General features: G+C 40.6%; 2 protein-coding genes across 3 annotated transcripts; one reads left to right on the plus strand and one right to left on the minus strand.

Moving 5' to 3' along the window:
• The first annotated feature begins 22 nt into the window (after positions 1-22).
• tpgs2 (tubulin polyglutamylase complex subunit 2) lies at positions 23-3,912 on the plus strand. The gene is made up of 7 exons (XM_028576989.1): positions 23-265; positions 392-471; positions 555-642; positions 833-973; positions 1,138-1,251; positions 1,396-1,559; positions 2,105-3,912. The coding sequence occupies exons 1-7, from the start codon at positions 190-192 to the stop codon at positions 2,321-2,323; spliced, it is 882 nt and encodes a 293-aa protein (XP_028432790.1). The 5' UTR covers positions 23-189; the 3' UTR covers positions 2,324-3,912.
• aqp7 (aquaporin 7) lies at positions 1,724-7,911 on the minus strand. 2 transcript variants are annotated; one of them, XM_028576987.1, is made up of 6 exons: positions 7,181-7,905; positions 5,660-5,786; positions 5,424-5,561; positions 5,163-5,281; positions 4,800-5,017; positions 1,724-4,520 (listed from the first exon to the last, which is right to left on the minus strand). In XM_028576987.1, the coding sequence occupies exons 1-6, from the start codon at positions 7,316-7,318 to the stop codon at positions 4,322-4,324; spliced, it is 939 nt and encodes a 312-aa protein (XP_028432788.1). In that variant the 5' UTR covers positions 7,319-7,905; the 3' UTR covers positions 1,724-4,321. The 2 variants fall into 2 exon arrangements, with proteins under 2 accessions (XP_028432788.1, XP_028432789.1); XM_028576988.1 differs by lacking the exon at positions 5,424-5,561 and having other exon boundaries at positions 7,181-7,911.
• Between the last annotated feature and the right edge of the window lie 2,695 nt (positions 7,912-10,606).

Raw genomic sequence — 10,606 nt, forward strand, 5'->3', positions numbered from 1 at the left:
TAGGAAGGCGGGTTTCTATTTGCTTAAACATGTGTCAATTTGTCAAAGCTGCATTTGTCGTTTCCGGTGTGTGTGTGTTGGTGTGTTACCAGCTGAGTTATTTGGAGAGAGAGAGGTGACGTTACATGGCAAATAGCTGCAGGGGATACTTGTAGGGGTTTCTGCAAATTTGTGAAGACAATCTTCCAAATGGAAGAGACAAAAGAAAGCTTGATATTTAAAGGTGTTGCTGAGAGACTGACGCTTGGCATTACTCGAATACTCGGTGTGTATCATTGTTTTTGCTCTTAAACTAGCTACTTACGTTAATGTTCAGTTTAGCTAGCAGCAAATGTAGTGATGTCTTACTGGACAGTTAATACATTTTATGAATTTGTCCCTGTTGTGCCAGAGAACATGCCTGGTGTGGTCGATGTGCGTTTTGTAGAGAGGGAGCCTGCAGAGAAGAGGAGCCTGCTGTCATGGGAACAGGTGAAAATTGGACTCCTTTTAAAGACATCAACATTTGGTCTGGTTATACATTGTTATATGAGCCTGCTGTATCTCTTCCTCAGAAAAACACTTGTATTTTGCCAGAGGACCTGCGAGATTTCTATCTGACAACGGATGGATTTACACTAACCTGGAGCGTTAAACTAGACAGTAGGTGACCTCATTAGTTTTATGTTCTGCCTGTAATACCACTCTCACAAAGGTCTTAATTTATTTAAATGAAATGCTACTATTAAGATTACATGATACAGGGAAATGAAAAAGGCTTGAGCAAGATTTGTGTGAAGGTTTTTCAGCTCTGTGATACAATCATAACTGTGTGGGTGTGTGCCTTTTTTAGGTGAGTGTGTTCCCCTAGGATTGATGATGATTAACCGCGTGGCCAGGCTGTGCCCACTCCTCCAACCAGTATCATTATTCTCTCTACCCAATGCACCATCACTGGCTGACCTGGACTGGGAGGAGAACAACACAGAAAGTGGTAAACCTCACCTGTCAGATCATGAGGGCTTAACTCAACAATTACAGCATGTCAAGTGTGATTAAGTATTATTGTGTGCTCAGTTGTGCAGAAAGCAGGCTAATGACTGAAATGTTGATTGGAAAGTAAATATTTATTCAAGACCCATTAATCCTATCTGCCAGGGACAGGGCATTCTCCCGCTGCACCCCATTTTGATTCCCGTTGCCGCATCTTTGAGCTGGATTCCTGTGGTGGGAATGGCAAAGTGTGTCTAGTCTACAAAAACTGCACTCCAGGTGTTTTGTTTTGTATTTGCAAATTGTGACATATATGATTTCTCTGAAAACAATGTTTAAAATTAAAAAATTATATTTTGAGAAAAATATATTATCTATGTTAAAATATATGTTGCATCATTTAGTTGTTGGTCTATTTTCCAGGTGTGGTAGCCCAGCAGAGTGAAATTTGGTTCCTTGACCGCTCGCTGTGTTGGCATTTACTGACAGCAACCTTCACCTCCTACTACCGACTGATGATCACCTACCTGGGTCTGCCTGAGTGGCAGTATGCCTTCACCCCATATGGCCCTAGCCCCCAGGCCAAGGTGTCTAATCACTCTTTCTAAGACCACATGTTGTGGTTTAATATTCTACATTGTATTTGTTTTTCAGTCTTTCAGAATTGAATTGAAAAACCAAACCATGTTCATTAGTTGTTTTCAATTGTGTTGTAGACTAAATGTAATATTAACAACACTTGAAGTCACTGCAGGTGTATAAAATACATTTTATTAATTATGTTTGGTTCACAGTATACTACAATGTTTGCTGATTTAACACTTTAACAAGAAGTGTTTTACCTCAACATCTGAAATAGGACATTTGCAGACTAGTCCTTTTAGTCCTCAACTACTGTTTTCACCTACAGTTTACTTCTATGCATTGTATGCCAAATGTTCCTGGGAATGCAGATTGCAGTGTTGGAATATTTTGGAAAGGAAGTAGTGGGGAGGTGAATCAGTTTCTTTGTATTTTCCCCACTCTAACACTCAGTTCCTAAAGGACATTGCACAGGTTATTTTGTGTTATTTTTTTAGGATACATAACTATAAACAGCATTGTGAACTATCTACCTATTTTCCCTCTATAGCAGTGGGCATCGCTGTACCAGCCACTGATTTTCAGCAGTGAACTCAGCTTGGCTGATCCTGCTGGAGATTCCCATCTCAACAAGCTGGATCCTACAAAGGCCTTCAAAGGCAAAGCCAAGATACCCATCCCCAAGAAGAAGCAGTCCACACAGTGCAGCTTAGGGAGCACTGCAAAGAGCCAAGGCAGCACAGGAAGACACAGTGGGGGAAAGCGGTGAGAATGTTACTGTCTACACAACCAACATGGTTTAGAGCAGCCGGCAATTCCATCATTGGCTGGATTAGAGCATATTGTATGAAACTAAGTTTGAAATGCTGCATGTCTAAATAGATACATAGCCAGTGTTTTCCTAAGCTCAACACAGGGATCAAGTGGTAACCAGCTGTTGGAGGCAACATGGCATGTAAAAAGGTGCTTTTTAACCTTGTTTATGTGTTCAAGGTTTCACGCAGAAAGAGCAGTTTTCCCCCAACCTGTAAAATGACATTATGTTGGCCTGTCATACATTTCAAAACACACACATTTCATTTTTTGTTTACCTTTCACTGCTAAGTGTTAGTGGTGGAGAAATGAGGCTTTCTGAAACACAGACGCTTTCCAGCAAACTGCATCACCAATAGATTCATTATTCAAAGCCTCATATAACAGTGTTTTAACTAGTGACACCTAGTGGTAAAAATAACTAAAAGCATCCAATTCATAAAATATGATTATGTGCTTCTGACACATTACAAATAATCCTGACATAGTAAAAAATGTAACCACTGCTGTAACCAATGAGTACTTACTAATACTCAATAAGGACACATTTGTTTGTTTGTATTTGTAGTTATTATCACTAGGCTTGTTTTGCTGTTGTAAATATTAAAATTCTAATGTATCATACAACAATAATATAATGTATAAGTGTGAAAATGTCTAAATAACACACTAAAACTGAAGGAAACTGGAAGAATGAAAATAATACTGTCGGTTTTAGTTGGACACTTTGAAACTCAATGATGAACAAATGATCACAGAAAGAAATTGAAAACGATTGACACTGAAAATGTTCGAGCCAATACTTAGTATCAGTGGAAAGTGCTGCATCTGACACCTCCAGAGCTTCAGTTTCAAACATTCCATGACTTCAGAGTGCAATCAAATCTGAACCTCGAAATGTAACCTGTTACATTATCAACGACTGAGAATAACCATCAAGTTAGGCTTCAGTGATCCAAGTTTCTCACTGGCCATTGCGTTGCTGCAGTGCCTCACTGATGCGTTGTCCCTCTGTAAACTTCACAAACGTAAAAACGTACTAGAGTTTAGGCCTAGGATTCTTTGTCTAATGACATCTGCTGTGACGACGGGGATGAGGTTATATTTCAGCATTTCAGAGATAAAAATGTGCTAGCTTTATACATTTAGGGCTTTTGATACTAAAAGTATACAGCTGAGCAGATTTAATAGACATGTTAACTTTTTGATTGAAGTACTGAAGGAACTTCTACCCAGTTTATCAAGACACATTTACACCTTTTAGCTTTAGGCTACTGTGAACTAGATTGTTGAATAGATTAATGTGTATATTATCTTTGGTAGTGCTGCTGCTCTTTCAAGCTGTGAAAAGCCAACTCTTACTGTTTCTATTTTATTTTCCAAAACATGCATGTTTATTTAAGTGCAATTAATGGGGGCTGTTTGCTTTTCTTTACATACACTGTAGTTTCCAAGCTCATGTTGATTGTTATAATGAATGATATTTATGGTGTCTTCCAAGTACATCAGCTGTTATTACCTCAATAATACAAACATGAAATATAAGCTATGACGTGTTTTTTCATCTTCAATGCATAGAAATGACTCTTATTTTTCAATCTTTTTTTCCCTTATGTAGTTAGTATAACTAGCATGGATTGGACCAATAAGCCCTAGATGTCAGCGTCACGGTTTAAAATCTATTTTGTATTTTATAAAAGATTGTGTTGGTATTTTATAAATTATGTGTTGCAGTCACTGACAAGTACATAAACTGCAGTTGAGTAGCCTAACTAAGATTGATGATGACAGTAATAAACAGACTCATCATTTCAAAATTGCTTGAGATATTATTGTGAAAGTCCTTCTGTCCACATAAGCTATTTGTTTTTGGTCTATTTTTTAACCCATGTCATCATGGAATGTTTCAACCGCATATAGATATCCATATAGCTTCACAAGCTAGTTGGGGGCCTCAGACACATATATTAGCACAGATGTTTCCCTGTTTCTCCAGAGGGGCAGTCTCCTCCTCAAATTCCTCCACCAGCCCCCCATCCTGTTCAGAAAGGGGAGGGTGGTGCATTTCCACCAAGACCCTGTACAGCCCCGCACCCAATACTCCTCCAATGGGGGGGGCAACTAGAGGCACCCACCACCACCCATTTCCAGACCTGCACAGATAGAAGACGTTAGAAGACAGATAACTGTGAACTGATGAAAACAATTACAGGGGTAGATAAAAACTAACATTTAAATAAAGATGTGTTTTCATTTGCATTGTTAGAAACTATTAGAAACAACTACTAAAACCCTCTTAATGTGTGTGGACAAACTACGCAGGTCATCTTATGATTAACAGAGATGTTTTGCCCTCAATTGACCCCTAGTCAAAGTAACATGGGCTACAGCAAATCCTCCTCCCTAAACGCCAATACATCCTCCCTGTGTACCTGAACACGTCAGCACCCCAGCCTGCTATGGCAGTAAAGACTCTGGGTGCGATGTCTCTGGTGGGGTTGATGGCATAGCCGCTGTTGCTTCCCAGAGAAATGCCAATGAGCATCACCAGGAGACCCACTGCGACAGGCTCGCTGCCTGCTGCAGCCGGTTTGTTCTTCTGGTCAGACAGAGCCATCAAGCACAGCAGCAGCATAGCTGTGCCAAACACCTAGCACAGACACACAAAACAAACATCACATAGATAGCTGTGTGTAAAACAATACAACAAAGGAAATGGTCAGCACAGAATGTATCAGATGATTGTGACAAATGGTGATTGTAGCTGTAATCCTTTAATCCAGTTTCATGGCTACCTGATCAATGAATCCAGCCAGCAAGGAGAGGTACGGTGCAGGATAGGTGGCAAAAATACCAGCTGTGGCCTTTACACCTGTTACAGTCAGGTTTCCTCCACAATAGTCATATATGGCTTCTGCATATGGAAACAATATTGACCAAACAGATAGATGTATGACTGCCAATAAAAATACATACATTTACATGAGAAGGAGAAGTAAATGTAAACTATTCAATAAGAATATAGGTTGAGTGCCAAACATGCAGTGTGCCCTCACCATAATATACAACATAAATTGTCCCTGCCGCCAGAAATGACCCCAATAGCTGCGCAAAAACATAGAGAGGCAGCATCTTCCACCCCAGGCGGCCAAACGTGCACATTGTGAATGACACTGCTGCATTCATGTGAGCCCCTGATGGAGCAATAAAACATGAGAAATCAGATGATAGTGATTTGTGATGACTTTTAATTATTCTCGATAGTAGGGTTTACAAGGGTTAGCCCTCATACCTGAGACCTTCCCTCCAACATGAACCCCCATAGCAACAGCCAGGCCAAAACCCAGATTGATGCTGAGGTACTCTCCAAACACTCCCTGTCCTGTCACGACCTGGGCCACAGACCCCAGGCCAAGCACCTGGACACAAAGATAAGTAATTGTGAACAGGAAAAGTCATAGACAGTTAAAGATAAGCTAATTACAGGGGGAAACTTCCGGACAATCTAATTTAGGAAAAGCATTCCAGCAAACAGGATAGGTAGGTAGCAAAACAAATGAAAGCTGCATGCAGCAATGGACAGGCCCTTGCACCTTCTCGCACTCCAGTTGACGCGGCCGTGCATTTGCGCAACCGTATGACACTGTGCAGACAGGTTTAAGACTTTATTTCCTGTACCACTTCCTGGTTCATGAGTTATGAAGGGGAGCGTGGCTAATGTAGGGGCAGGGCAAACCATCACCAATGAAAAAAGAACTATCTACTGCAATGATCTGACTGATCTGACTCATCTGTAAGGTCTTTAGATTGCACAGAAAAAATGAAGTTAATCAGGTTCAATCTGTAGGTGGAGTTCATTAAAGTACAGCACCTTGAAATGGTGGGGGGAAAAAAGCACATTTAATTCAATACGGCTGACTTCTTGTTGGATTTAGGATACCTCCAGGAGATGTTACATATGCCTACCAATTTTCATTCATCTACGTCAAATTTAAAGTTGAGGGCTTTAATTTAGGGGGCGCTATTGAGTCATTATACCACATCAAGAAGTAAGACCTATAAAAAATATTTAAAAAAATGTTCCAGTTCAGATGTGTGTGCAAATTTTTCTAGCACCTTAAGTCCATCAAAAATGAGATTAATAACAATTCCTTCAGGTCCAGCTGTCGGGGGCTCGGGTCCTAATGATGAATGATGCGCCAATTCAGTGTGACAGGCAGCCAGAGTGTAAGTGAAGAATGAGTGTTTTGTTTAGAAATGTTTAATTATGGCACTGTAATGGTAAAATAAACTGAACTGAACTCTATCATTTAACTTCAAACTCAGTAAAAGAGACTGTGGTTCCAGTGAAAATAAGCTGACTAAAATATTCATTCAGGAAACAGGAAATGTGCTTCCTCCTTCGAAAGTCATGTGTATTTAGGTTCAGAGTGAGTTTGTCCAAGTAAAGTTCTATGTATAGGATATATTGTAATAGCTGACATGTAACATGTGACTTTTGCAACCCTCTCAGCTGGCCCACTGCCTGACCATTCCTCTGGTAACACTAGATTTCCTGGTTCACCCCCTTGAACCCACCAATCCCCACCCACAACCCCTGCCATGTGACTGAAATGTGCTTTTGTGTGTCTGTGGGAAAGGGGGACTGTTATCAGGGTCAAGAGAATCACATTAATAATTAATGGTACATGATTGTTGATAAGCATGTTCAAAACAAAGAGAAGAACTCATGGAAAGTGAAATTGTCACTAGAATGATAAGAGACTTTTTTGGCAGTTTAAAATCGCACATTATTACAACAAACTTTTCTTACCATCATGACATATGTGCAAAGGGATTCAGCAAGTCCCACACGAACAAGTTCATTCTTTAGCCAAACTTTGGGTTGAGATACGTTGAGTCTTTTTCGCTGAGAGACCCCTAGTTCTACTGACTGCACTAAGTCCTTCATTTCTTCTTCTTCTTCTTCTTCTTCTCTTCTTTACCCCCTATTCGATTCTATATCGAGTTTATTTCTCTAATTTAGCAAAAATAAAGATAAGGTCTCCCTTGAAGAATCTATGTGGTTCCTCCTCACATTTCACACAGTTTCTCTTTCTGGCAATTTTCTGTTTCCTCCTCTAACGTCTCTTCTTTTCCACTCTACTGTCTTGTGTGTGTCTCCCTCTCTTTGGGATTTGTCCACTATTTATAGCCTTAACCCAGCCCCCTCCTCCCGGATATGTTCAAACACACACAGTCAGACCCATCCCCCAATAGCTTTGCATTGTCGGATACCGAAAAGGGAAAACCTACCTGCTGCGCCAAATGAGATGACAATGACAAATGAAATCTTAATTACCCCCAATAATTGACAAAAAAAATAGGTAAGATACATAATATTCAATTCAGCTGTTTCTTCTTGTTGAGCCTCAGGACACTCAGAACAATCAACGTGCAACAACAGTTGCCTGTTTCTATCTAAAAGTGTTACAATGAGAGTGTCCTGACACATGGGATCCTATGTGGTATGGCAACAGTTCTGCGGCTGACAGGAAGGAACCACACATCAACGCAGCCCCGAACATCACCAACACACATCTGTCAGCCCTGGAAGACATCTATAGCTCCTCCTGTTGCCTGCGGAAGGCATTCTGCATCTCAGCACCCATCTCATCCCGCCCATCACTTGTTTGTCCTTCTGTACGGTGGCCCTGAAGGGCAAAAAACAAAAGGAGAAATCACAACAACCAAAAGAGAAAACAAAAGAACAATTCACAAAACATAACTTTTCAGACAACACAAAAGCAAAAAAGATAACACAACAGCAATAGAGAAAGGCTGACAGACGCATTGTGCAGTGCATTCAATCAGCGACAAAGTTATTGTCCAATACAGAGCTGCCTTTTCCAGTTTGATTCTCATCAAATACTGGTTATACTACAACAATTTTGGAAAAAAAGCTTTTTTCATATGTAGTGAACCACAGTGAGGTGTTGTGAACGCAACTCTGGTAGTCCAGCAAAACTCCTCCCTTAGTTCCTCCCCTGCCCAGATGTAGTATAAAAGGCCTCAGCTGGCTCAGTTTAGCCTTTAGCTGGTCCCTGGTAGGGGTGGGCGATATTGGGAATTTTGGTATCGATCCAATACCAAGTAAATACAGGGCTAGTATCGCCAAAACCGATACCGATACTTTTTACTTGTAACGTCACAATCATTGAATAATTTTGTGATTTTGCCTTTAGTTAGTTGATTATGATTATGATAAAACACAGGACAAAGATCCTTTCTTCTTTGGGGTTCTCTCTCCTCCTCCTCCTTCCTCAACTTTTTTTGCAGCTCGGAGTTCTCTCTCAGGTGAACTGCTTTAATGTGTTTATGCAACTTGGTGGTGTTACCACGGTGGCGAATTACTTTTTTGCACGCATCACATGTGGCAGTGTCCGTATCAGCTGGAGTGAATAAACTCCACACAGCGCTTCTCTTTCTTTCTGCCATCATCACGGGCTTCTCTCACTGTTCTCACTCTCCGCCTCCGGCAGAGCAAGGAGGGGGAGGGGGCAGAGAGAGAGAGAGAGAGAGGAAGAGAGAGAGGTATCGATCTCATCACGACAGTATCAATCCGATACCAATACTCATCTTGGTATTGATACTATCGATATTTAGATCGATACGCCCAGCCCTAGTCCCTGGTGGTGGTTACCTGCTGAAGGTGGTGAGTAGGGTCCCCATTTTTTTTCTTTCCTGGTGACTTAAAGTTGTCCCCCCAACTAACATGTGCCTTTTTGTGTTTTAGGTTCACCTGCTGCTGTTCTGCTTTACTTTGTTTTTGTTAGGTTTGCATTTTCTTTTCTTTATTATGTTTGTTTACTTTGAATATATTTCTGTTATTTTGCTTGAGTGTATGTTCTTCTGAGATTGTTTAGTTACCAACGGGGTTGTTGGTTTTTGTTTATTTTTGATTCTTTGTCTCAGGAGTGTCTTTCTTTTGTTCCCTTTCTTTTTTTTGGTGTGGCCTGGGTGTCCTCAGGTGGGTGGCTAGGCACCATGTTGGAACCTCGCTCCCCTTGCATGCAAGTAGGCACTGGGACTCTTTTAGTGCATGTTTTGTTGTTGTAGTGTTTGTAATGTTGCCCCCCAGACTAGGGAGACATGGTATCCTTTCCAGTAGCCTAGCCCTAGTCTGCCCCCACTGAAGCCCCAGCCCACTGATTTGAGTTATATGTATTTCATTAGTTTTTAGTATTGTTATAGTTGTCTTCTTTTAGATCATTTTTGTTATTAAAAACATCTTCTCTGTTTTACCTACTGTCTCTGCCTCATCAGTTTCAACCCTGTGCCCTTATTAGTTTAGTTTTCATATCCTGGGGTGCAAGTCCCCAGGTGGCATTGTCGGTCCCTAAGTTAGTTCCTCCCCTTAGTTATCTTTAGTCCCCCCCCCTCCCCCCAGTATTTATATTTAAGTATTGCACTCACCACACATCATTTTAGGTCATATTTATTGGGGGAAATATTCAATAGTTTAAATGTTAGTAGAGGGTAGTCTCTAAAACTACTTCACACATAACTGGTCACCTGATTGTTGTACTAAATCACTTATGGAAATAAACGGACTTTTATAATTTTGGTGATTTTAATTGAGTTGAATTGTTATATGGTTACTATATCATGGACACCTTGCCATGCCAACGTTGCAATAAAGGTTTCTTAAATGCCATGTATAGGCTATACGTATTTGATGTCATCTTACTAATTGATTTTGACTTTTATACATTTATTCCACGTTTAAACGGCGAAGTGGAGAGGCCTTGTTCACCTGTTTGGAGCTGGCTGGTGAATGTGACGTGCGTAGTATAGGTCTTGCTGGATAGCCTACACCGGGACTCCTTGTGGACCTACTGATTGCTGTGGATTACTTTTTTTCGTGTCATTGTATTACTGCAAAATTCGGATCTTATTTCTTAACATTTTATGTTGTGATTGCGCTTGGTTTCTGCGTTCGGAGAGGTATCTCAGACTAGGTCGACCACTGATCACTGTTACATTTTAGTTGAATTTAAGTGTCGAGGCATTCCTCCCCAGTCTGTGTTCCAAGACAGCCGTGCTGCGAGTGGATTTCATAAGGGCAAATTGTTAAATTATTACACTGTAATTTAAAATCTAAAAATAAACATAGGCTATAGCCTATGTTTTGAATATATTGTTCAACTTCGGCAGCTTTAGCCTACCTATGTGCTAAAACATACATGACTGAGGAAGC

The sequence above is a fragment of the Perca flavescens genome, chromosome 4, assembly GCF_004354835.1.
Source record: "Perca flavescens isolate YP-PL-M2 chromosome 4, PFLA_1.0, whole genome shotgun sequence".
Classification (NCBI taxonomy): domain Eukaryota; kingdom Metazoa; phylum Chordata; class Actinopteri; order Perciformes; family Percidae; genus Perca; species Perca flavescens.